The sequence below is a fragment of the Daphnia magna genome, linkage group LG8 (genome assembly GCF_020631705.1).
Source record: "Daphnia magna isolate NIES linkage group LG8, ASM2063170v1.1, whole genome shotgun sequence".
Classification (NCBI taxonomy): Eukaryota; Metazoa; Arthropoda; class Branchiopoda; order Diplostraca; family Daphniidae; genus Daphnia; species Daphnia magna.
Window position 1 is genome coordinate 4,237,231 of NC_059189.1, and position 24,822 is coordinate 4,262,052.

Below are 24,822 nucleotides of genomic sequence, written 5' to 3' on the forward strand. Positions count from 1 at the left end.
TAAACGGAGAAATACATGAAAAATAAAAAAAATAATAGTAATAAATAAAAAAAAAAAATGAAAAATAAACATTAAAAAATTGAAATAAAAACAGAACAAAATGAAAAAAGAGAGAAATTCTGACTAGCCATGCAGAAAGGAGAGAGCGATGAAAGGGGAAAAGAATTAATCATAACAAAGCAACAAGGATCGAGGGCGCACTCTCCTTAGATTGCGCCCTGTAACATAAACAAAAAATCTGGGTGGATGAGACAGACAGTTTGATGAGAGGCAGATAAATAAAGAGACAGCATTTTTTATAACGATTGCATTGCGGAGGAAGGAGTGAAAATGATCGAGGGAGTGTCCCATTGTTTTCATTTCATCCGGATGAGATGACAGAGATTAAAAGAGTTCGGGTTGGGTTCAGGGACAAAAGAAAAAACGAGAAACAAAATAGAACGAAGGAGACAGAGTAAATCCAGACTTCCATGGTGAAAATAAAATAAATAAGAATATCCAACATCATATTTAAATCCGTAACACGACGACCAATGAGAGGAAACTGACCACCACATTCGTGAGACGAGAGGGGTTGGAAAAAAGAACAAAAAGAGGATGGAGTTTACAATAATGGGGGGACGCGGAGGATATCGAATACGATGCCATCCGAGAAGATTCAATAATGAAAAAGTGCGAAAGTCATCGCGCTTTTTCCTCAGTAGGTCCATCGTCACCATTTTTCTAATCCGGTGGTTTGTAGCGCTGCCGATTGGGCATTATAATAACAGTGAAAAAAAAAAAAAAATATGGGGGAAATATTTAAAAGAGAAGGGAAAACGCTAGAGAACGAGAGCGAATAATTTTCAAAACAAAAATAAAGAAAATACATGAGGGAAATAGAGGAGGGCAGCATCAAATGGCAGTCGAACTTCCTGGCCAATAAAAAAAGAAAATGAAATCAAATAATTTCAAACGAGAAAAGAACGAGGACGTCCACACGCTCTGTCGATAGCGAAACACAGACCCTCAAAAATGTGCGTTGTTAATTGTGCTGAGAGCAGCTTCCTCACTTTAGCCATTTTTCTTCTTCTTCTTCTTCTTAACAGATCCATACTCCCTCAAATTTTGTGGTTTCTCAACAAATAAAACTTCTAAAATTTAACCAATCCTTCAGCTCACAGCTGAGATGGTTGAAAAGCAACAACGCCTTCCGGCCGAGATGGATCGAAATTTAGTAACATGACTTTTTTTTTCTGTTTCAAACGTGAAACGCAATTTTGTTGTAAATTCTTCTTCTCCGGATAAGAGAAAACAGTCTGCAAACAAAAGAATTAAGATAACTGAGAGTTTGTGATGAAGAACCGAAGACAACTCAAAAACGGCTAAGAGCAGGAGATTTGAACCTAACCGAAAAGAACACACAGACCCTTTGCAATAACGTACAAAGAAACAGAGCGGTGAAACCAAAAAAAAAAAATTACGGAACAGCTTTGGAGGCGAAAGAGATTGGGGGTGGCAGAGAAATTGCACGCAAGTCTTTCCTCCTTGCCTACACGACGGGAGGGATGGATCAACAGACCTATAATTTAGAAGAGAGATACTCAGGGGCAGGGGGAGAGGGGGAGAGAGAGAGAGAGAGAGAGAGAGAGAGAGAGAGAGAGAGAGAGAGAGAGAGAGAGAGAGAGAGAGAGAGAGAGAGAGAGAGAGAGAGAGAGAGAGAGAGAGAGAGAGAGAGAGAGAGAGAGAGAGAGAGAGAGAGAGAGAGAGAGAGAGAGAGAGAGAGAGAGAGAGAGAGAGAGAGAGAGAGAGAGAGAGAGAGAGAGAGAGAGAGAGAGAGAGAGAGAGAGAGAGAGAGAGAGAGAGAGAGAGAGAGAGAGAGAGAGAGAGAGAGAGAGAGAGAGAGAGAGAGAGAGAGAGAGAGAGAGAGAGAGAGAGAGAGAGAGAGAGAGAGAGAGAGAGAGAGAGAGAGAGAGAGAGAGAGAGAGAGAGAGAGAGAGATTAAATACTTGTTTTCTTCGCTGCTTTAACGAATATTCTTTGGCATTGAGAGCGAAACGTGCAGCCATTCATGTTTTTGTTTTTTTTTTTTTGCTTTTTTAGTATGTTGCTTTCGTTAACTTTTTGTCACCAAGAAAAGAGGAGGACTGGGGGATGGAAAGAGAGCATAAAATGAGAGTATTATTATTACTTTTTTTTCTTTTCTTTTTTTTTTGTGTTTTGTTTTTAGTAAATGTCCCTCGTTCGATGGCTAAACTCAAAGGAGAAAAAAAAAAAAAAAATCCGCAGTATTTTTCTTTTTCTTATCGCTATCCTCTGTGAAATAAATGCTATAGAGGTGTTAGGCCGCGAGCTGTAAATATCAGCTCCGTTTTCAGGGACAGGGTGAAGAGATGGGATTAAACCTAAAAGTAAACCAAAATTGGGAGGGATCGTGGGTTCTTTCTTGTGCGATTTTGTCTCTACCGTTTTCTTTTTCCACTTTTTTGTTCCTTGCTCCGAATTGTTTTGTGCTTTTAGGCCGACAGCAGACGATGTGGGATATAATCGGGATTGACGAAAGAGAAGCCCCGGAATTCGTCCTGGTTGATGGCACGGACAACTTCATGGTTAATGGGAGTCAAGATGGGGTCTTCCTTGGTGAATTCACTATCAAAATTCAGAGCGTCTCGTCGGTTTTTCTGTAACAAGAACGTTTACACATAAGAAAAATACAGGGGGAAAAACAAATGTGTTAAATGAGAAAACAAATGAATGCTCACGATTTTGGGTCGGAATGGCGGCTTAACTTTCCTGGCCTCCAAAGACTCCCAATCGATATCTTTGAAAAACGGATGAACTCTGATGGCCGCTTCGGCGCCTTGGCTCACCACGCAACCTAATCGCCTCGATGGATTTTTCGTCATGAACTGTTGACAGACGAACACAACGGCAAAAGGCGAAACCGAAAACCAATTCATTAGTCCCAATGTGTTTGTCTTTGTTAAATCGTTAGCTAATTGACATACCCCTTTTAAAATGGAGACGGCCTCTTTGGACAACCAAACTGGATAGAGAACATCATCGTGCAAGATCGACTCGAATAGGTCATCCTCGTTGTCCGCTTCGAATGGAGGCTGCCCTGCCATCATTTCGTACATAAGAACTCCCAGAGCCCACCAGTCGACTGTTGCACCGTATGGCAGTTCCTGAAGAATCTCAGGAGCAATATAGTCCGGTGTACCACAAAACGTGTTGGTGGTAACGTTGTCTACAATGCCCTCTTTGCACATTCCAAAATCAGCAATTTTGCAATGACCTTCGCTGTCCAGTAAAATGTTGTCCAATTTCAGATCACTAAAGAACGAAGAAAAAAAAAGGATAAAAAATGATTGATGATGAAAACTAGAAAACCACAAGTTTAAAAAAAAAACTATACCGATAGATCACTCCGTGGCGATGAAGAAATTGCAAGGCTAGCGTAACCTCGGCTGCGTAAAATCGAGCCCGAGGCTCGTCGAATTTGCGGACTCTTTGGATTTGGAACATCAAATCACCACCGTTGACATACTCCATGACAAAAAACAGACGATCCTACGGAGAGAATACTTGATTTAACGACAAATGAAAACACGAAAGTCGTCGTTGTTTGGTATACCTTGGTCTGATAGCATGAGTGCAGTGCGGTGAGAAAGGGATGCTTAGCCGACAGGGCTAGAATTCTTTTCTCTGTCATAGTGCATTCGACATCGTCGTCTTGTAGAATTACGTCCTTCTTGAGCACCTTGACGGCATAGACTTCGTCGGTGCCCTTCAACTCGGCCAACATCACTTTGCCAAAACTTCCTTTTCCAAGAACCTTGATGAAATGAAACTCATCTAATCCGATCTTCTTGCCGTCACGGCTTCCGCGATCAATCAATGTGTCTAATGCTGACTGTTTAGCAGCTGCACCGTGCTTTGACGTTTCCTTGTGCTCTTTCATCTTTTCGTTCAGTTTCTCATTCATGGCGTGCTGAGCAAGAATGCGCAGTTTCATTTCCTCCTCCTGGTCGGGACGGACAGACGAACGATCCGTATCGCTGCACTCTGAGCTCGAACCTGTTTTTTTGAAAGAAAATAAATGAATTATAATGTAAAGCTGCTACTTGCTCATTCGAGAATTTGCATTCAATAACACACCGCTTATGGCAGAGCTGCCTAATCCAGACGATGACCCCATCTCATCTGACTCCATAATTGGTAGTGATGCCGTACTCATCATCGAAGCGTTACTAGAACCAGTCGATTCAATGATGGAAGCCTTTAAAAAACAAGAATATTTTTGTGAGTTATAAGCCAAGATAGTTATTCAAAAAAAAAATTCAAAAAACAAAAAAAAAACAATAAGCCTTGACTCAACAAGTTGCGAACATTTTAAAACTGCGAAAGAGCGATACAATTGAAACCTAATTCAATTTTTTTCACGCCTACTGTTGAACATCCCATCTACTACCTTGAAAACACACAGAATAATGTTGAGTTTCAGGTAGCCAAAACTTTAAGTTTAAATGGAAAACCTCTTACATCAACGCATGCAGTAGGAAAATCCCTAACTAACAAAAGCCATCCGCGTTGCCATCACAATTTCTCAAGATCATGATCCGCTTGCACGTTCGATCGTCCGAAGGAGGAATAACGCGATTGGCAATAGAAGATAGCATACCTTTTTCTTGCGCTGATTGATTTTTGTATTGACGCCGATGGCATTGAGAATTTCAGCCATTTCTTTGGTGTTGATACCGCAATTGTTTGCTACATTTTTTTGACATCGTTTGTGGACGTTCATGTTGCACGCTATAATGATACAATAAAGCATGATGTAATAAAACAATTAAAAGAAAGAAAAAAAAAAACTATGTACCTTGACATTGGAGGCCCTGTTTTATAAGTCCATAGAGTAAAGAACCGCAATGATCGCAGAAAGTGAACCGCTTATAGTTATGTACAACAAAACGGTGTGGCACATTCAAACTAAATCTTTGACCGATAGCCGGCTGAAGAGTTCCCAGTCGTAACAATTATTGAAAAATAAAAATAAAATAAAAAAACAAAAGAATTAGAAAAATTATTTTATCAAACGCAAAAATTGATTTAACACCTCTTCTTGAGTAGTGTCCTTGATTCCTGGACAGCGGGTGACTACAAGCTCATGGCAGCGCTTGTGCACAACACAAGTACAAACTGAAAATTCAAACAAGAAAACAAATGAGTACTCATTTAAATGCAACAATCTGGATTGTGCCTCATTTACCTTGGCATTGGTATCCTTGTTTACCAAGTCCCCTGTTAGTAATTACAATGGAAAAATTATAAAAGCGATAAATTGGTGAAGTCTTTCTAAAGAAAATTCGGATTACCAGATAAAGTCTCGACAATGAGAACAAAAAGTTGGTTGCCGCAAAAAAGTAGCCATGAATTTATGCCCGTTAACTTGGTGAACACGGCGACGCATGGCTCCACGTCGTCGATTTAATCCCTGGCGCTCCTTGAATTCACGGGGCTTCTCGTTGCTAGTATTTCCGCATGCATCTGTTGGAGATAACAATAGAAAAATTATATTGTATTACAAAAAGAAGGTGAATGCTAGGTTAGTGCTAAGTAGAGCAGGTTACCTTGTTCGAGGTCAACAACTAAGTGTATCTTTCCCTGTGGTTCCAGATTGACCTAGGAAAGTAATGACAAATAATATTAATTTCACACACACTTAGAACAATCAGAGTTCATTAACTGAACATATATTTCCCTATTTATGTGCTGAAAGAAGATCAAAGAAAGCTAGACTCACCCAAATGTCAGAATTCTGGTCTTTGGTAATGTTGATCAATTCATCAAAAGAGATGCTGCAGTTTGCTACAAAATCATCTGGAGGTATAGCTGCATCATGGAAAACAGTGAGGCCTAGGTTGGTGCCTGATTGAACCTCTGACTGAAAAGTTTCATTCCATGTAGGACAAAAAGTTTTCTGTTTGGTGGTGGTCCGATGAACATGGACCTCATCAATGTCAATAAAGACATATGGATCCATGGTGTTTTCCACCAGTTTCCCGGCCAACCCGACATTGTGACGGCGTTGAAAATCCGTCGGTCTAAGGTCCACCGCCTCGACCAATTTCACTTTCAACGTCCCAGTAAACATTGGAGCGGTGTACAGTACGATTCAGAGGGAAGAGCCTTTGATGAAGAAACTCAATTGCACTCAAATAGTACAGAAACTTGCGGTGGTATGTAATACGCCTATGTGGCGATGAAGGACCGGCGATATTTTTTCAATCGCAGAAGTCGACTATTCGATAATAATAATAACAGAAACTCTGCGCCTTCCCTCCCCAAAGTCCTTAGACGTCACGGAGAGAAAACTGGGCGGCCATTACGTACTGACAGCTGCTACGTTGCTAGATCATTCATACTCTCTTTGTTTTCTGCGTTTGTTTTCAAATGGAAAATAATAGACGAGAGAATCTTCAAAAATTTTATATTGATAAAATGTAGATAACGTAAAACAAAAATTATTTCTTCAACATACAGGGCCAACCCGAGAGGTGAAGTAACATGTAATGTTTTTGCCCAAAGCCAAAGGCAACACCACAGGTCATTTATTGTTGTCGTCTGCATTGAGATTCGACTAATTTTTTTTCAACATACTAATATTTAGATTTGTTGATTTTCTGGATAACCATAAATTGAAGAGTAAAACTCATTGTTTTCTGCATGCCTAACACGTTAGTTATATTTTTTAACAAATTTGGACAGTAACGCATCAAAGGAAACTGCATATTTTTAGAATAAGAGAGAAAAGAGACAAAAGAGACAAAGGCATTCAAGTAATCGATGCGAAGGAGATCTCTAGTCTAAAACGAGCAGTTTCATCAATAATATTATATAAGTCGTCGTCAAAAATTCTTTGTGTACTCAACGAGTATAAAATTTAAAGAAACTAAAGAAAAAGGAATTCCACAGGATTTTAATCCCTAAATCTTCTGTACAAAATCACACACATCCTGGTTGGCATGATCAACAATGTTGAATCTACCATGGTCACACTTGTTGACAGGAAAATATGAAGGTTTGGAACGTACAAAAATTGTCTATTTACAAATGTGCTGTGAATGTCATATTTGTTTACTATAAGCAACCCATTTGGTCATTTTAACCAATTTAAAAAGAAAATTTTTTTCACTCATTTTGATTATATTTTTTTTATTGTAAAAAATTCAAAGTAGTATAAAGGATAATCCTTTCATTGAGTTTCTGTAATTTCGTCGGTGTTGATACGGCAGTTGTTTGCTACATTTTTTTTGCATCGTTTGTGGACATTCATGTTGCACGCTATCATGTAACAATAAGATATAATGTAGTAAAACTAGAAAAAGAACAAAATAAAAATTTAATACGAACATTGACATTGAAGGCCTTGTTTTATCAGCCCATAGAGTAAGGAACCGCAATGATTGCAGTAAGTGCATCGCATGTAGGTATGAGTAACAAAATGATGTGGCACCCGAACGTTCGGACTGAAACGTTGACCAATCGCCGACTGTCGAGTTCAATAGTATTAGTAGTAATGAAAACAAATTAACGATGGGATTTTCAAAATTATTTTATCAAAGAAATTGATTGATTTCCCACCTCTTCACCAGTAGCGTCTTTGAATCCTGGACAGCGGGCGACTACAAGCTCATGGCAGCGCTTGTGCACTGCCCGAGTGCAGACTGAAAATGCAAACAAGAAAATTATTCTGGTCTAAAAAAAAAAAATAATTATATCTGTATTTTGCCTTGGCATTGGTATCCTTGTTTGCCAAATCCCCTGTTAAATAAGAACATGGAACAAGATAGATAGATAACGAGATATTGGTATAATTCATACGAAAAGGATTAGATTTACCAGATAAAATCTCGACAATGAGAACAAAAAGTTGGTTGCCGAAAAAGAGTAGCCATAAATTTATGTCCATTAACTTCATGAACACGGCGACGCATGCCTCTACTTCGTTGATTTGAACATTGAAGGTTCTTGAGTTCGCTGGCCTCCTCGTCGTTACTGTTACACACATCTGTTTGAAGTAAAAATAATTAAATATATACATATATATATTTTCTATAGTAAATAAAAGAACAACATTAGAATGTGGGTGCTAGGTACTAGGTATGCTAAGTAGAACAGGTCACCTTGCTTAAGGTCAACAACTAAGTGTAACTTTCCTTGTGGTTCAAGATTCACCTGGAAAAATTATGATGTTAAATCTTAATCTCACATGCATCAAGTTCTTTAGCTGAAAGTGCAGTTACCTCATTTATGAGCTGAAAGTATATCAAAGGAAGCTAGACTCACCCAAATGTCAGAATTCTGGTCTTTGGTAATGTCGATCAATTCATCAAAAGAGATTCTGCCATTTGCTACAAAATCATCTGGAGGTATAACTGCATCATGAAAAACAGTAAAGCCTAGTTTGGTTCCTGACTGAACCTCTGACTCGAAAGTTTCATTCCATGTAGGACAAAAGGTTTTCTGTTTGGTAGTAGTCCGATGAACATGGACCTCATCAATGTCAACAAAGATATATGGATCCATGGTGTTTTTTACCAGCTTCCCGACCCACCCAACATTGTGACGGCGCTGAAAATCCGTCAGTTTCAGGTCAACCGCCTCGATCAATTTCACTTTCAACGTCCCAGTAAACATTGGAGTGACGTACACGACGATTCGAGGAGACAAGTTTTTAATGAAGTGCTCAATCGCACTCAAATGTTACCAATCACAGGGATACTTTTTTTCAATTGTAGGATTTGGATTTTCGATAATAATAACAGAATCTGCACCTTCCCTCTCTATACTCTATCGCCCTCGTGGCTTACGTGACGGAGGAGATCCAAATTGGGCGCCTACTACGCAGTTACAGCTGCTACGTTGCTAGAATTGATTCACTATTTGATTTCTCCATTTTCAAAGCGACTAAGTTTGCAAACAGCTTTCATACAAAATAATTAAAGAATTTTTTTCGTCAAAATAAATGCGAAGTAAAGTAACACGCAATGTTATTGCGTAAATCAAAAGGCAACGCCTGTTATCGTCGTCTGCGTACGAGATTCAGCTAATTTTGTTTCGGCGTGAAAATATTTAGATTTGTTGATTTTCTAACTGACCTTAAACTGAACAATGAGGTTCACCGTTGTTGTGCAAGCCCAGCATATTGGTAATGCGTTTAAACAAATTTGGAAAGTACAGCACAAAAGGAAAGTGCTTGATTTTGGGATGAGAGAACAAATCGAAGCGAAAGGCATTAAAGTGGTCGATGCGGCTGAATTATTGAATTTGAAACGAGTGATTCCATCGATCCTACCACAGTAATTACATATCTAACAGAATTTCTATATGAAAAGTAATTTAAGTAATTTTTTCTTAATTAGAGAAACAGAGGGTAAAGATCTGATTATCAGTGAAACTTTAATCCCAAAGCCTCGTGAACAAAATCACACCCATCCTGATTGGCATGACCAACCATGTCGAATCTACAACGATCACACTTCCCTGTTTACAGGAATCGACGAAGGTTTGCATGTTGCCAAAACATGTCTAGTTGCAAATAATTTGCCAGATAGGGTGTTGTCATTCAAAGCAAAGGCCCCTGAAGAAATCCACGAAAGAATGCAAAAGTAAGTGTTTTCTTTCTTTCTAATAAGAAAGAACCAAAAAATAATCTTTGCACAATGTATTCAAGGGCTGTATTAAGTGCACATTCCTTGGATGCACTGCAAGAAAAACTTCCAATTGCAGTAAACATCAAGAAACCTGGATGGAGTTTTCCCCGTTCCTACGGGCTACCACGATGGAGACGAAAGTATTAATCCCTTATAATTTATTGTGGAACTAAACGCAACCTTACATTTCATAATTTAAAGTGTTCAGCTAGTGAATAAAATGTTTCACACCATGGACTTGGCTTTGGCCAATCAAAATATCGACGTGACTCAACAACAATTCACATCCGAAATTTCAGTGAAAGCTCCATTGACGTTGGACGGCCAACCTAGCCTATTCGAAATTCGACAAAATCAGCTCGTGTTTGGAAAGAAACCATTGCAGCCGTACGTTGATGGGGAAATCAAAGCTGAACTACTGTCAAATCCGCTGCCATCCATCTACCCACTAAGCAGAAGCATAAGCATCCACGAACGAAACATTTATCGGAGGGAACACAAATTTCGTGAGTTGTTACGTCAAATTAGTATTTTTATCTTTTGGCGTCGATTTAAATTGTGTGCTTTATTTGACAGCTGTCCGGCAAGGAGCCCCATTCGATCACCTGACGATGAGCATCTTTTTCATAAACAAACCTTTCATGAAATACACTGGAACTCAAGTTCAGGGTCGCCTTTTGCTCCATTCTTTTAGTGCAGCTGCCGCATATGCCCAGCAGCGGTACGGGGTAAGATATTTGTTCATCATATTCAACTTACAAAAAAATTTTTCTTTGACGTATTTTTTTCCTTTTATTTGTTTAACAACAGAAAGACGTGAAGGAACTTCCCGAACCGGTGACTATTAACTGCGTGCAAACAGACAGTCGCAACTTTTATTTCGGCTGTTTCCAGCTCCACTCTTTAGATTTGGACAGTAGTCAGGGAGCACACAACTTGTTTTGGGTCGAAGGACCTCAGCCCATGTTTGCCAAATGCGATTACGTTAACAACCAGCCCGTGCTGGAGGGCTATAATCCCGAAGTGTTGGAGACTTTAATGGCTTTGTATAAAAGTCAAATGGTGGCGCCTTGAAGATGTCAAAACTTTTCCTCCAATCCTTCTAGTGAAAAAACGAAATAAAACAATTTATCAAATCTGACTTTTCGTTAAAATGTATTACATTTTTGTTTTCGTGACGTGCGCAAAAATGTCATATTTTGGCTGGATTTCTACATCGTACTTTTTTTTGCTCGCTAATTATTCATCAAAGCTGAGATGGAGATACTGCATCAAACAGGCGTTGCAAATGAAGGGGGAAAAAAAGGGGGGGGGGGGAAGAGGGTTGACAGTGTCACGCAAACTTGGTGTGACGAAGCAAATCAGCGGCCATGATGATACACCGCATAACGAGAGTATCGAGTTTCATTTAGCGGAAGCAGACGACTCTATGCACCGTCTGCTGCGTTTGAGCGATAACAAGAAGCTGCTTCCTCTTACCGTAAAAAAAAAAAGAAAGAAAACAAATAAAAAGTAAACCACGAGACAGTATACATATGATGAAGAGAAAAGTATGGCAAGCAAAGAAGAGAAAGTAGTGCACGTAAAAATCATTTCCCATTCTAGCGGATCTCTTGATTAATCCCCGCGAGAGTATGATGTGAGCTAGAGAATGAAAAAGATGCGGCTAGTGCGCTGTATCCTGCATGCTAGAGTGCAAAGCCCCGCCGCCAGGGAGAACTTTGATAATACACGCGAACACACAGACGGTGAGAGAGTCCTTCCCTTAACACACTGCTAACTCAACCTCACCCTTATAAAGGGATAGTCCTTCCTCTGTGTATCTGTAAGCAAAAAGCTCTCATGTGTGTCTGTCTATCGACCGGTCGCAATCGATATAGCCTCTCTATATCCTACTACTACTTTACTCCGGTGCGTGATAACATGACAAGGCAAAGTAAAAAACAAAAAAAAAAAAAAAAGGGAAAAGCAAAGCTCGTCTTTATGATTACGTACCTTTACGTTTCTTTTTTCTTTTCACATTTCGTGTCGTTTGCTCCAGTTCTATTTTCCGCATTTTTTGTTGTTGAATTTTCCATTTCCTTTCCTTTTCTTCCGAGTCCGTCTTATGTCTTATCCAATTGGATTTTTTAAAATGCGTTGCTGTCCTCTCTTTCTCTGGACGAGTGCCTCTTTACAACACGAATACTCACGCAGGACACTCATCGTTTTGAAAGACACACAATGGCCAAACGAAAGAAAAGAGACTGTAACTAAAATATTAAAGATAAGAGTCACATTAGTCTCGTTTTTCTAAAAATCATTATCTTTGACTTGTGTGTTTTGTTGTCTCTGTTTGTTTTGGCAGTGTCACTCAGACCGTTAAACTTCGCGTTGCGAGGTACGCAGAACACGTCCATCACGTGATAATGAGGCCTGGCGCAATTACCACTACGCGTCCTGCAATGCCAGTTGAAAAATAAATGAATAAAAGGGACGGTCCTTCAAAAAAAAAAAAAAAAAAAAACTGATTCAATGTTACCTCCATTGCAGTCAGCATTGAAATTTTTAGTATTGAATGCGATTAGATAGTTTGCTTTAGTAAAATTATAAAAGAGTGATTGATCAGCGCTGTCCCCTTTAGAAATGTCGTTTGAAGTTATTCTGCGCCGTTCGAAACCTGGGCTGCAACTTTCACCTCCCTTGATCACATTTCTTACTCGCCTTTTTGGCTAATTATATGTATGCGTATAAATACTGACAGGCGGCGCTTGCGAAAGGAGGCGAGCCAAGATGACGAATAAAGATGCTCTTTCCATGATGAAAGACTTGGCCACCACAGTCGAATTTTCTTTCTTTTTAAATAGGCCTATTTATAGTGCAGAGAAGCAAAAAAAACCTCGATCGAATGCGACCCGATTGATTAATGTGATACCTGAAACTAATAGAAAATTAATGTTATTTTTTTTTCAATTCAAATAAAATAAATCGAATAAAAGAAGAAGACAATGGCTTTTTTTTTGTTGTATACTATCACAGTTTCTTTTGTACTTGCTAGCGTAGAAGCTATTGACTGGTTGAAGGCCTCTCCTAGTACACTCCCATATTTAAAAAAAAAAAAAAGAAAATAAAAGAAAAGAAAGGGTCTATACATTAACCGTGACCACGGGAGCAATCGTGTACAACCGTGCAAGTCAAAGGGATCAGACTCCCATGTTCAGTCGACTGGAAACAGGGCCGATGTGGTTGTGGGTCGCCAAAGATATACATACAATAAAAGAAAGAAAAAAAAAATAATCAATAAAATAAATAAGAAAAGACGTTAAACGATCAGCACACACTCGTCCATTAGTGTCGAAGGAAATAGAAAATAAAAAAGATGTATGCAAAGAGACAGGAAAACAAATCCTAGAGGGGCTCCTCGATGACAATTGTATTATAGCCATCGCGGGAAACGTCCAGGAAGAGCTACCACCAAAGAAAAAAACAAAACACGAAAGAAAGAGAGAATGAAGGACGAAGGAATGATTGAACACGATAGCAAAAAAGGAAAAAAAAATATTTGAAACAAACTTGTAGAATCATGTTTTTTTTTTTCTTCTTATCCCACCTGTGGCGTCAGTGATTTATAGACCGTGAAGAGGGAAAAGATGTTGCTAAGGACGCAAGAAAGAAATGAATACTAGTCAAAAATAAAAAAAAGTGAGAACCAAAGCGGAAGAAGAGAAGGAAAAAGAATGGTACAATCAACTTCATGAGGAGGTGGAGTGTGTCGCCATGGGACGTAGAGACGGGCGTGCGTCGCACGACTTGATGGTAAAGAGCGAGATAGAAAGGGGCGGCTGTGTGCGCTACGAGCCTTTTTTAAAAGGGAGACGGGCACGTTGGCAGTCACGCTCCGACTCTAGTCCGTCAAGGATCTCATCTCTCTCCAAAACACCAATAGATCCATCACACACATTTTGTTTGTTTTGTTTTGAAATCAACGATGGAATACGACACGTTTCATTGCAATCGCGTCTAGTGTGCATTAAAAACAAAAAAAAAAGGGGCAAAACATTTGCAAATGTGTTTGTGTTTTGGATTGATTCCTTTGAAGAAAAAAAGAAAATTGTACGAGTGCGAATAGGTTGGAGATTTCAGCGGCGTCATGGCGTACGCGTCGGCTGGTGCGGGAAGCAATTTGCACGATGATCTATCATCGGCTTGTACCGTGTCTTCCGGTCAGTGTGTGGCACCTTATCCGTACGATGTCGACGTCTCGTCTATCGCCACGCGAACTACAAACAACAATCCCGTCATACGATCGTTTGGCGGGGTACGCCAATTCCTCTGCCGCACCCTCAAACAAGTCCATTTTTCCGGTACACTATTTTCATTGTTTAATTGATTCAAATCATTTTTTTTTTTGAATTGTTATCACTTGTTTTATATCTGTACGTGTCTTTCGTTGCTAGTTGTACTCGCCATTAGCATAATGGAACATGTAGACGTGTAATAACGCGACGAATGGCCTCAGCTGCCCGGTTGAAACGTTGCCTGAAAACAAAACTCGGTGACTCTTAACGTATTTGCGCCTGTTTTACTATGTACAGGCGTTCATCACGAGAGCCGGCCTTTCCCGCTGGAACGACCCAAGAGACCAGACAAAAATCTACAGGCCCTCTGTCGGGCCACGCAACTCACCAAAGAAGAATTGAAAAAGTTCTATCGAGCCTTCAAGCAGGTAACACTAAACGCATCGCGTCGTGCATAAATTATCTCACACGCTTATTCCCTCTCTTATTTTTCTCAGCCGTTGTACGATTACTATTTAATCTAAAGCCATTTGTTTTGTTTTTTAACTAAAGAAAATTAACACTATCGATCGAGAGAAAATCACGCAGATTGTTAAACACGAAAACACTAAGTAGCAGCAGTCGGTGCGTACGTGCAAAGACTAAAGAATGCGCCACAATCAGAAATAAAAAAATAAATAAAACGACTGAATTAGAAAAATTGCGTAACCGATAGCTATTTAAAAAAAAAACTATAACCACACATGACACTATAAATAATCTTTTGTGTTAATTAAAAATAAAAAAAAAAAAAAAAAGGAATGTCCCCTCGGAACGGCAGAACCGAAGCACTTTCGATTCATCCTCACCAAATACTACCCGCTGGGAGGTAAGTGGCTTCTACTACGTTGGCCTTTTTTTTTGTTTCTCTCTCTCCATCACACACACCTTTGACATTGTGAATAGTGAGTCACTCTTCCGCATACTTTGTTATTATTGATGTATATTCTTCGACAACTTTATATATATATATATATATATATATACACCGTCCTCTGTTTACTTTGCCCTTCGGTATTGTTGTTCGACCAGCACTCGACCTTTAATAAGGGTAGGCCAAGTACCAAGTACTAAATACAGTCGACACAATAGTATATCGTAATTGAATCAGTGGATCATAAAAGCGATTGTACTTACCCCTAGAAAATGTGTAGAGCGTAGGACGACATGAAAAGGACGATACTGGACCAGAAATATAACGATCGATTGCACGATATCCAAGTGACTCTAAAAAATAAGAAAGAAAGAAAACAGGAGTTACCCATTTCTACGTTTTGTTTTAAACATCATTTTTGAAAGGCATTCCTGAAACAAAAAAACAAAACAAAGGTGTTTAGAAGGTACAACTTGCCGGTACATAAAGACTTGATGTTTATAACAATACCTTATGTCAATCCCACGTCGTTCTCGTTATCCCTTCAGCAAAATACGATGATGCACTGCAGCAAACCTAAAAGAAAAGAGAAAATATTATTTAACATAACCAGCCAACGTCTTCTCGCATACGGTAGAGGTTACGTAAACGCATACATTTCGGATTTCTAGCAGCAGGCACCGAATAGATAAGCTTCTTACATTTTCAATACGTGCAATCTGCATCTCTCTTTTTTTTTGTGTTGAAACAAAGCGAAATTGAAAAGGGGAAAAAAAAAATTATAGAGCGAGCTGTGTTTCTTAAGATGAAGGATATGCTTTTCATTTTCAGCATATGAATACGTAATGAATAACTTCCACGCTGCTCTATTGCTAGTTGATCCATGCCGAGACGTCGATAGCCTTAAGCTCAATCCATCTTTGCATCTTGATTGTATACGCATAAAAAGGCCATCCTTGTTTGTCTCTCTTATATCCCCTCGTAAAATAGATGCAAAAAAAGCTTTTCCTTTAAAATTAAATAAAATGATAATAGATAATAATGTTCCTTCGTTTCGTTTGGCTGTATCAAATTACGCAGACTGTTCCAGCTACGCCACCTGTTTGTTCAACGCTTTCGATCCACAACGCAAGGGCTACCTGACCTTTGAGGTACAAACAACTTTAAGTGCTTTTTTTTTTATTATTTCAATTACGCAATAACAACAAATAATAAAAAAAAAATGAATGTTTTAAAAAGTCGTTCGTATTGTCCTCTCCCTACTACACATTCAAGTGCCAATTCGCTGAAATACTGTCCTCTTGCCATTCCAACAGCTGTTTGGCAACGCAAAAAAAAAATATATATATATTTAGTTATACGTCATAAACAAGAAGATAACGATACCTTTACAAAGAAAGGTCCGCGTGTTAACAACTAAAAAAAAGGTGCGTAATAAAACAGTCAATGCTGGCAGGCGTAATAATAGACGAGCCTTTGGAAAAAAAAAGAAGAAGACAAAAGTTGTTGAACAAGAGTCTCGACATGCCGGCAGACATCCAATTAGATAACAACGTGGAACACTCGCGCACCGGAGTTCAATTTACAGGTCTAGAAAAAGGGAAGGTGAAAAAAAAAAAAAAGTTATGAGACGGGAGCGTGAGGAACACATTTCCAAGTGGCTGGAATGTCAAGGATACTGCATGCAAACCATCTATTCCATTACGTTGAATCCATTCAATTAAGAGCCGAAAAGAAGAGAAAAGTTTGTAGATTGCCTACACCTGTTTTCCTTCTTCTGATTACACTAAGAGCTAAAAGACCCTTCCGTATAATATTGACCAACTATTGACTCAGCATCATAGACGTGAGACATTCACGCTGCCGTGCCCGTCTATGAGCAGCGCCCCTTCCAACGTCTCAGCCCTTTTTTCTACCCCCTCATTCTCGGCCGTCGTTTATTGATCGGCTGTGCGTGCCACCCTGCCCACCCTCGGCCCACCCGTCGTCACTGTACACTAAGTCTATATAGCCCCCCCATCCATTAGCTTCTTTTTTTTTTGTAAGGGCGAAAACTCTTTATGAAAGACTTGGGTGTATATTTGTTATGGAAGAAAGAGAGGGGGGGGGGGATATGTGTGTAAGTGTGCGCAACACTTGGTGGCCGGCTGTTGAAGGGTCAACAACATTTTCGTATGTCGATGGGCCAAACATATCAACAACACACGCTCCGTAAGACATTTCGCTATTGTTTCTCTTCTTTTTGTTGTTTTTTTTTTCAGCTCAATTTATTTCAAAAATATTAAGAATCGAAACGTTCAATTTAGTAGGACGACGTTATGAGCTTTATTTTTCTTATTTATTTTTTTAATATTTTGATTGGTTTTTTTTTTTGGGGGGAAGGGGGGTCCCATTGTGTTATGGCGAGCTATTACATAGGGCAGACTTAATGGCAAAAAAGAGTCGGGGGAGGGGGGACTGTATATTTGATAGCTATAATAATCCCTGCTGGACGGTAATAATAAGCCTTGTAATGTAGACGGACCGCACGTGCCACACACAACGGCTAAAAGATTTCCCTTTTTCTATCAATAAATATGCCTTGTCTTCATAACGCATTATAAAAATGACATCATTTTGATTCTTTCATCTCTCTGGAAACAAAAACAAAAACAAAAACAAAAGAAAAACGAGTTTTACTCTCAGCGCAGATGTCGCGTGGCCGGACGATGCCATAAAGCATCGCACCCAGTTTTGCCTTGTCACATTAACTCAGATTTTTTTTTTATTTCTTCTAATATGATGAACTGCTTTTGCCTATTAACCGAGCAAATCTACCGGGATTGTTAATAATCAAAAATAAAGTGGGGACAGATCTTAATGGGGACCGTCGGTCCAGCTCATGACTTTTGATAGGGGGCGCCTACACAGTAAATGTAATCACAATCCCTTAAGGCTCGTAAATGGACGAGCAAAAAGATAGTAAATGACTATCAATCACGTCGACCTCATTATAAGCTAAGAGTATCCAACATATCAACGAAAGACATTTGATTGGATATACGTATTCGCAGGAGATGGTGTTGGCCATATCAGCCCTTTCTAGAGGATCGTTAGCGGACAAGCTGCGCTGGTAAGTCCTGTGTTCGTTAGGATTCAATTCCCTACCAAATTCAAAAAAGAAAATTGCAATTTGATTTTTACGTTGGCAATTCAGGGTCTTTACGTTGTACGATTCGGACGGTGATGGTGTCATCCATCGGTCAGAGATCCGTGACGTCATTCTGGCTGCCTATCGAATGGGAGGACGAAATCAAGGTAACACCAATTTAAATTCGTTTTAATCCGGCGGAATCGTAATGGCAGTGGGTTACGCAATAGTTGGACCCCTTTCTTTTGCAGGAGGGGATTTCAAAATCATAAGACACGAGAACTGACAAAGTTGTTAGTTTCTTTTGTTTCTATTTCGTCAAGAACTTTTATTAGCTATTCAAATATTCACGAGAACGTTCGAAATCAGCTGCTGAATTCGCTATTAAGTTTCGTGTCTTTTTTTTTTTTGAATAACTAACAAAAGGACTGCAACTTTAATTTGAAAAAAGAAAAAAGAAAAATCCTTTTCTCACATTCAAATATTTATTCAGCCGGTTTGAAAAAAAGCAAAGGCAATCTTTGCCGCAGTCAAGTAAAGATATTAGTCCCCATTTACGTGTACAGCTCATACGCGTCCCTCATGCAAACCATTTCTTCAATAATCGAATGAAATGTATACCCAAAAATTCGATTATAATACGTGCACTCCTATACCGAACGACGAAACGAAATAATTGGAACACATTTTCCTCGATATGATCAGATTCGAGTATATAGAACGAATATAATAGACGCGCGCCTCTCTCTCTGCACGTCAATCGATATCTCCTTTAAGCGGGAAAATTGAAAAACTTAAATTTCACATTAGATGGGCTTCGATACGATTAAATAGACAGTTGCTGCGCTCTACTTGAGTGGATTGACGAACATCCGAAGTGGCAGATGAGGATGGCTACTCTCGTCAACAACAACTCACCCACAAAAAAAAAAAAAAAACGAGTTCGTGTCAGTTTCTCTAAAACTCGAGTCTTTATCCGAGCGAACGAGCAACTGACGTCACACATCACTGATAAACATCTACTCCAGTATCCCAGGGTAACACAACCCCTCCTTCAAAAGATGTGGCATATAAATACAGATATACACGAGAATCGGAGCGTGCGTTGAATCTTGATGAGAGAATAGAACAAGAACGGAGTGCTCATCGAAACGTCATTGTCTTCTAGTCACGCGAATGATTTACCCCCCGAAACAAAAACAAAAAAAAATGACGTCAACATGCAGTGCTCTAGATGAAAAAGATTTCAATCGAATTGAATTAAAATGTTGTTCATATTGGAAATTTAGGTAACCCATCAATTAAAAAGTTGGCACAACATCCGTCATTGTCGCAGCAACCGACGAGTTCCGTCCAAGTGGATCAGCTCATCAACCAACAGACTGACAAAGTTTTCCAGGTCGTTAACCCTTGCATATTAAATCTCATTTGACGTGTTCTGAAACCGACGAGTTGACGTTCCGATTCCTAATCGTAAAATACAATTTTAAATATATATTTTTTTGATTACACGAAACGAACGTTAACCCGTGACATCTGATAACAAAAACACAACAAAAAAAATGTATATAGAAACTGGATTTGAACCGCGATGGAGTCGTCACCATGGAAACTTTCCTCCAAGTTTGCCTCCAGGTATATTAGAACATAATATCATCGCGAGTCATTCCATCCGCCCTAGCTACATAAGAAAAACCTTCATCTCCGTAACCGAACCTTATGAAAATAATTGGACTATTTTTTTTTTTGTAACTGGAAACTTCATTTTTTTTGCCCCCTATTTGCTCCACTCCTTTTTTAGCATTTACCATTAAAAAATATGATACGTGTTGTACATTGACATAAGGTTAATTTAAAAAAAAATGAATATGTGCAACTAAATTTATGATTTAAACTTTTATAGGACCAGAGTATCATCACATCTATTGAGAGACTGACATCCGACTTGGGATGATCCAGCGCGCATCCGTTGACACACTGTTGCCGTCGTTTGAAAAAAATCCAATCAATAAAAGAAAAGGCAATCGGAAACGCACCACTTTTTTTTCGTTTCATTTCACTTTTAACGATCTAATTTAAAAGCAATTTTCCGTTTGAATGTGTCGATCTTAATTGTCCATATTTTGTTACATGTTTCCTCGATACGTTTATACATAATTCTACACATCTATAAATACAGATCTTATAGGCTACAACTGGTCCGCATTCGATTTGAAAATTTCAAAACAACAAAATAAGTTTCCCATTCAAAAATCGATCGAAACAATCAAAACGCCGTTGAAAACGTGATTATTCCAACGTCAGTTTAGACTATTTAAGAATTGCTCTTCAAAAGAAATCTTCTTCTAAAAAAAAAATAATAAAAAATAAAAGGATTTTAACTCAATTTCGCCGTTAACTTGATTGGCATTTTAAAAAGAAGAAAAATTGGGAGAAACGCCTGAGTGCTCCAGTAGAAAGAAAGAGAATTTGTTAGTCCCGAGAGTGTCACGACAATAGGGAAATCCCATTGCTGACGATTTCAGCGCTTCACCGCCCGTCCGCTACACGCCATGCCCAGTTGATTTGATTTCCCGGTTCGACGACGACGTCATCAAACACATAGAAAATGATTCCCTTCTTTCTTTTTTTTTAATACACAACAGTCACGAAAGAAAAAAAAAGAAAATAGATGGGGCCATTCAACAATTTTGAAAAAAATTAAAAAAAAATATCTTTCTAAACGAAGCGACAGCCAATTAGTAAATGTCGCGTTCCTATTTGATCGCACGTCACAATCTTTGATGGAACAGGGGGCTGGAAACTATTTAATTACACCAGGAAGGTGGGGGAGGGGGGGTCAATTCAGTCCACGAGGCCATTATGTGACGACATTTTATTACTAGCTGGGCCCCAGCTGATCGATAACGTCTTTTGAATGTAACGACACCTTGGCCGACTGATTCGCCATATGGTCCGTGTAATTCGCATTCTATAACAATTGATCGAGGAGACCATCGATCACTTCCTCTTTATTACCTTGTGTGTTCCAAACAAGAAGTGCTATAATCTGCTTCATTTAAATATCAAAATGCCATCATCCAATTGTAAAGAAATCAAAGGAAAAAAAAATACCAACCCCCCATAGCAAATCAAAACGTTTTAATTAAAGGCAACTAGACGTTAAGTAGAACGATCGCATCGAATTCCATAGCGGATTAAAGTTGAAATTCAAGAAGCCGGACGTTATTTAAAAAAAATAAATAAAAAAAAAAGGTGTAGTCTCATTTTCACTTTGGATCCGTGTCCGGATTTGGTTAGGGGGAAAAGGGGGGAAACGGGAGACACACAACTCGGATCGCCGAGGGGTTGCCAAGGAAACGATATGCACAGCTGCTGTGCGCAGCAATAAAACTGTCGTTTGCAAAACTCGCAACAGGAAACAGATGAGAACAAATGTAAAAAGAAAAAGAAAAACAAATATTTATAACTAGTAAACGTATCGAGAAAAAGGAGGTCTCCAATCTTTTAGAACATCGACCTTTTCTTCTTTTTTTTTTGTGTGTGTTCACAAACAGCACCAAATGATCACGTCAATCGATACATGCACCAATGTCAAACGAACGCATTTATTTTCCCCTTCTCTTATATTCCAGCTGCTTCCACACGACATTTTTTTAAAATGTGGCTGATGTTTGCTCTTCTTCTCACGAATTAAAATATTCTTTAAAAAATAAAAAATAAAATAATTTTCAGCGTTTTTCAATGTCGTTTCTATCAGTTCCGTAGAGATTTCCTTTTATTGTGCTTTTCGGAAATGGAGGCCATATTGATTCTATACCCTGCGTGTGTGTGTGTGTGTTTCTGCCCATCATCTTTTCTATTGAAAAGAAAATGGAACAAACCATAAAAGACGCATTTTTTTTTTAGTCAGGAAAAAAATATGGCGGTCTGCTTGGGCCCCTCAAATTATATATTTCACGTCTTAAAATGTGGGGGGGACTAATAGACTACCGATTCCTTGATTATGTAGTCGAGCTTAAGCTCGCTGACTTCATTTGCATTTAGATGATGTCCCATTATTCCTCGCCATCGTTTACACAATCGCCCGCATATGTGGAAAACACGTTCGTCACGCAGTTCGACACGAACACCAATAACCAACGTTATGCAAATCCTGTTGATTTATTTTGAAGTGGGAAAAAAAAAAGATCGGATTCGTCAAAAACCAAAAAGAGAAATGAATAATTGGAAGCGCATAAAAATCTTTGGGGTGATCGGAAAACGTGGGCTTATTAAATTCCATCTCTTTGATATAATTAAAAATTTGATTTTCTTCTTTGATTTACATTTTTTTCCCACCCCATTTCCGAAGTTCCCCAAATTAAAACGACAAACACATTTCGTTTCAATCCACTTTCTTTTGTTTTTTTGTTTAGTTATTCTCAATTAAAGAAATTACGATGGAGGAAATGATGTTTCATCATCGGACAATCAACGATTATTGATTCACGTGTTTGTTTTTCATCAACAACGTACCTGCGCCCGACACAATTGCACGAATTCCCGTTGTTCCATCGTTCCCCAATCCCCGGTCGATCGTGTGTCTCCTGGATTCCAAGTATTAACCAAGTGCAAGGGCAACTGAAGGGTTTTCCTCTTCTTAGCCACACACACACGGAAGACATGAATTTAATGAATCGTGTCCCCCCCCCCTCCCCACAACCAACGCAATAACAACCGTATAGATCTACTATACGGCGTCCAAAAAAACAATGTTGTGCTCACCGCAAGTTGTCATACGCAAATGCCGTGACCCATGTTCAGGCTACTTTGTTCCAAAATTTGTCTTAAGGTATTTGCATGCGTACAGCTCGGATTACATAGGTTGGCTATTGCGACTGGGGGCGCACTCAATGCCCTCGCTCGATTCAATGCGATAACACACGAAAGACGAGGGTCTAGTCAACATCTACAAAGTCCTTCATAGAAAAAAAAAGAAGGGCACCATATTTGTTAACTTTTGTTCTTTCTTTTTTTTAGTTTGCGCTACTTTATTTCCCGTCTGTATCGACCAGACATTTAAAAAAAAGGGGGGGGGGAACAAGGAAATACTACGTCTTGTGGAGAGTGCAGCTCGAGGTTTAGTATCAAAATCGCAAAGTAAACAACACGTTGGGGGCCGCTTACTTTTCTTTTTGTTGTTGTGTGATGGATAAGGAAACGTGGCAACTGTTTAAGCGCCACAAGAACGTGAATGTACAGAGGGGGGTAAAAAAAAAGGGGGGGGGGCAGAGTGTAAAACATTTGATCCCGACATTGGAATAGCGAAACTTTCAAACTGAACGAAACAATCAATTTTTTTTTTCTGGCGAAATTTCAAAACGCATTTGCCAAATGGCGTTTGGAAATGCATTTTTTTGCGCGATTTATCGATTCCAATGGATAACTTTTATTTTTAAATGATTAAACAAAAAATTGGGCAAAACATTCCACAAAGTGTACTGGCGCTGGAACGCGTCCAGTACAAACCAACAAAGTGTTGGCTACACACACACACACACCATCCAAAAAAGTTTCGTATAAACACAAGAAAGTGATGGCTATTTGCGTGTGTCTCTAGGAAGAAGATAAAATAAAAAAAAGAGGAAACGACCATCAGATTAGGTAAACGTTATTTTCGTGCCCTTTTCCGCATCTTGATGCCCACACTTTCTTTTTTTTTAGACTAATATAGCAAGTACGTGCCACTGTTTTGTTTTTTCCAGACGCCTACGCCCCCCTACCCCGAGCATCCGCATTTGATATTCATTAAAAAAAAACACACACACAGACACAAAACCGCACGGAATTAATAACACCCTTTCTCCCGGAGAAAGCCGAAAAAGGCAATGCAACCCCCACCCCCACATATACACACAGACACAAAAATATAAAAAGAATCAAACAGAATAATACGATTAAACAGCTGATTGGGGAGACGCGTAAACATGGTCGATATGTTTAGTGCAATCCAATGCGAAGTTTTCATCGCAAATCAACATTCCCAACGCTGATTTTTCGTCCAAACGATTCCAAACACGGCGAAGGCGTTCCAGTGTCTATCTTTGTAATCTCGATGGCTGAGAAAGAAAAAAATAAATAAAAATAAAAGAATTTCCAAAAATCACGACACGCTTGTCTCATTTGTCTGCGTTCCTACCCCACCCCTTTGAAAAAATAAATAAAAAGTGACTACTCATTGAAGAGGCAACGATTCTCTTTTGCCAAAAATACTGGCGTCGCACGCCATCTATGGATTGACACGTCAACTTTGACGTGGCGATTGTAGAAAAACGGGGAGACGATGTTTTTCACGACCGGCGCGTCGTTTGTGTACATCACTCACGCGTTTATTATTGCACCAGCAAACCACCCACTTGCCAGCACCACTACCAACGCCAAACTACTAATCGTTGGAAAACACAAAAAAAAACAGACGTGCCAAAATGTTTAGATTTTCAAACGATAAAGCACGCCCTAAAAATAGCTACACTTCTTTTTATTATTTATTATTATTATTACTATCATTCTTTCTTTCTTTTTTTTTTTTGAAGTCCCTGACCCAAACTTAAATCACGAAATGTTTCCATATACTTGACAGTCACCCATAACTCTCGTCTTCCACCAAACTGCGCCCCATATTCCTTGCAGCCAGATAATTACACAAGTATATCGTTAATTACATAGCCCAACGTCAGGGGGAAGGGAAGCGGCTGTCTAATTATGTCCCGTCGTATCCAACGTCCACCTCTCCCTCAAGAACCAATTTCAGGCAAAGGTGTG

General features: G+C 39.1%; 4 protein-coding genes and 1 long non-coding RNA gene across 6 annotated transcripts; 2 read left to right on the forward strand and 3 right to left on the reverse strand.

The window, feature by feature from the left end:
• Positions 1 to 2,004: 2,004 nt before the first annotated feature.
• On the reverse strand, positions 2,005 to 6,357 carry LOC116929046 (calcium-independent protein kinase C). Of its 2 annotated transcripts, XM_032936193.2 has the most exons (13): positions 5,786 to 6,357; positions 5,613 to 5,664; positions 5,358 to 5,529; positions 5,252 to 5,283; positions 5,099 to 5,181; positions 4,862 to 4,994; positions 4,664 to 4,794; positions 4,141 to 4,261; positions 3,617 to 4,059; positions 3,398 to 3,552; positions 2,988 to 3,315; positions 2,742 to 2,888; positions 2,005 to 2,660 (listed from the first exon to the last, which is right to left on the reverse strand). In XM_032936193.2, exons 1-13 carry the CDS (start codon positions 6,134 to 6,136, stop codon positions 2,496 to 2,498), a joined length of 2,313 nt encoding a protein of 770 aa, XP_032792084.1. In that variant the 5' UTR covers positions 6,137 to 6,357; the 3' UTR covers positions 2,005 to 2,495. The 2 variants fall into 2 exon arrangements, with proteins under 2 accessions (XP_032792084.1, XP_045033943.1); XM_045178008.1 differs by lacking the exon at positions 5,786 to 6,357 and having other exon boundaries at positions 5,358 to 5,531; positions 5,613 to 5,655.
• An 823-nt stretch (positions 6,358 to 7,180) lies between these two features.
• On the reverse strand, positions 7,181 to 8,886 carry LOC116929071 (protein kinase C). The gene is made up of 7 exons (XM_045178016.1): positions 8,332 to 8,886; positions 8,169 to 8,220; positions 7,885 to 8,053; positions 7,775 to 7,806; positions 7,627 to 7,709; positions 7,396 to 7,534; positions 7,181 to 7,326 (listed from the first exon to the last, which is right to left on the reverse strand). The coding sequence occupies exons 1-7, from the start codon at positions 8,680 to 8,682 to the stop codon at positions 7,238 to 7,240; spliced, it is 915 nt and encodes a 304-aa protein (XP_045033951.1). The 5' UTR covers positions 8,683 to 8,886; the 3' UTR covers positions 7,181 to 7,237.
• A 178-nt stretch (positions 8,887 to 9,064) lies between these two features.
• LOC116929058 (39S ribosomal protein L37, mitochondrial) lies at positions 9,065 to 10,839 on the forward strand. Its single transcript, XM_032936212.2, has 6 exons — positions 9,065 to 9,344; positions 9,408 to 9,653; positions 9,719 to 9,838; positions 9,900 to 10,204; positions 10,275 to 10,426; positions 10,509 to 10,839. Exons 1-6 carry the CDS (start codon positions 9,157 to 9,159, stop codon positions 10,770 to 10,772), a joined length of 1,275 nt encoding a protein of 424 aa, XP_032792103.1. The 5' UTR covers positions 9,065 to 9,156; the 3' UTR covers positions 10,773 to 10,839.
• Positions 10,465 to 11,685, reverse strand: LOC116929098. The gene is made up of 2 exons (XR_006650431.1): positions 10,861 to 11,685; positions 10,465 to 10,800 (listed from the first exon to the last, which is right to left on the reverse strand). It is a non-coding gene; the product is annotated as an uncharacterized LOC116929098 (long non-coding RNA).
• Positions 11,686 to 12,201: 516 nt separating this feature from the next.
• Positions 12,202 to 20,213, forward strand: LOC116929068 (hippocalcin-like protein 1). Its single transcript, XM_045178018.1, has 9 exons — positions 12,202 to 14,041; positions 14,273 to 14,403; positions 14,774 to 14,843; positions 15,969 to 16,039; positions 17,942 to 18,000; positions 18,085 to 18,185; positions 19,308 to 19,417; positions 19,591 to 19,653; positions 19,922 to 20,213. Exons 1-9 carry the CDS (start codon positions 13,828 to 13,830, stop codon positions 19,970 to 19,972), a joined length of 870 nt encoding a protein of 289 aa, XP_045033953.1. The 5' UTR covers positions 12,202 to 13,827; the 3' UTR covers positions 19,973 to 20,213.
• Positions 20,214 to 24,822: the final 4,609 nt, after the last annotated feature.

Excerpts from the sequence above, each read along its gene's own strand:
- LOC116929046 (XM_032936193.2), bottom strand. The coding sequence starts at position 6,136 with ATGTTTACTGGGACGTTGAAAGTGAAATTGGTCGAGGCGGTGGACCTT. Across the intron at positions 5,284-5,357 it reads CATTGTCGAGACTTTATCTG|GGGACTTGGTAAACAAGGAT; the intron begins GTAATCCGAATT and ends AATTACTAACAG. Across the intron at positions 3,316-3,397 it reads CGCCACGGAGTGATCTATCG|TGATCTGAAATTGGACAACA; the intron begins GTATAGTTTTTT and ends TTCGTTCTTTAG.
- LOC116929068 (XM_045178018.1), top strand. The coding sequence starts at position 13,828 with ATGGCGTACGCGTCGGCTGGTGCGGGAAGCAATTTGCACGATGATCTA. Across the intron at positions 14,042-14,272 it reads CAAACAAGTCCATTTTTCCG|GCGTTCATCACGAGAGCCGG; the intron begins GTACACTATTTT and ends TACTATGTACAG. Across the intron at positions 19,654-19,921 it reads TCCTCCAAGTTTGCCTCCAG|GACCAGAGTATCATCACATC; the intron begins GTATATTAGAAC and ends AAACTTTTATAG.
- LOC116929058 (XM_032936212.2), top strand. The coding sequence starts at position 9,157 with ATGAGGTTCACCGTTGTTGTGCAAGCCCAGCATATTGGTAATGCGTTT. Across the intron at positions 9,839-9,899 it reads CTACCACGATGGAGACGAAA|TGTTCAGCTAGTGAATAAAA; the intron begins GTATTAATCCCT and ends CATAATTTAAAG. Across the intron at positions 10,205-10,274 it reads TCGGAGGGAACACAAATTTC|CTGTCCGGCAAGGAGCCCCA; the intron begins GTGAGTTGTTAC and ends TTTATTTGACAG.
- LOC116929071 (XM_045178016.1), bottom strand. The coding sequence starts at position 8,682 with ATGTTTACTGGGACGTTGAAAGTGAAATTGATCGAGGCGGTTGACCTG. Across the intron at positions 7,807-7,884 it reads CATTGTCGAGATTTTATCTG|GGGATTTGGCAAACAAGGAT; the intron begins GTAAATCTAATC and ends CTTATTTAACAG. Across the intron at positions 7,327-7,395 it reads ACAAGGCCTTCAATGTCAAT|CGTGCAACATGAATGTCCAC; the intron begins GTTCGTATTAAA and ends GTTACATGATAG.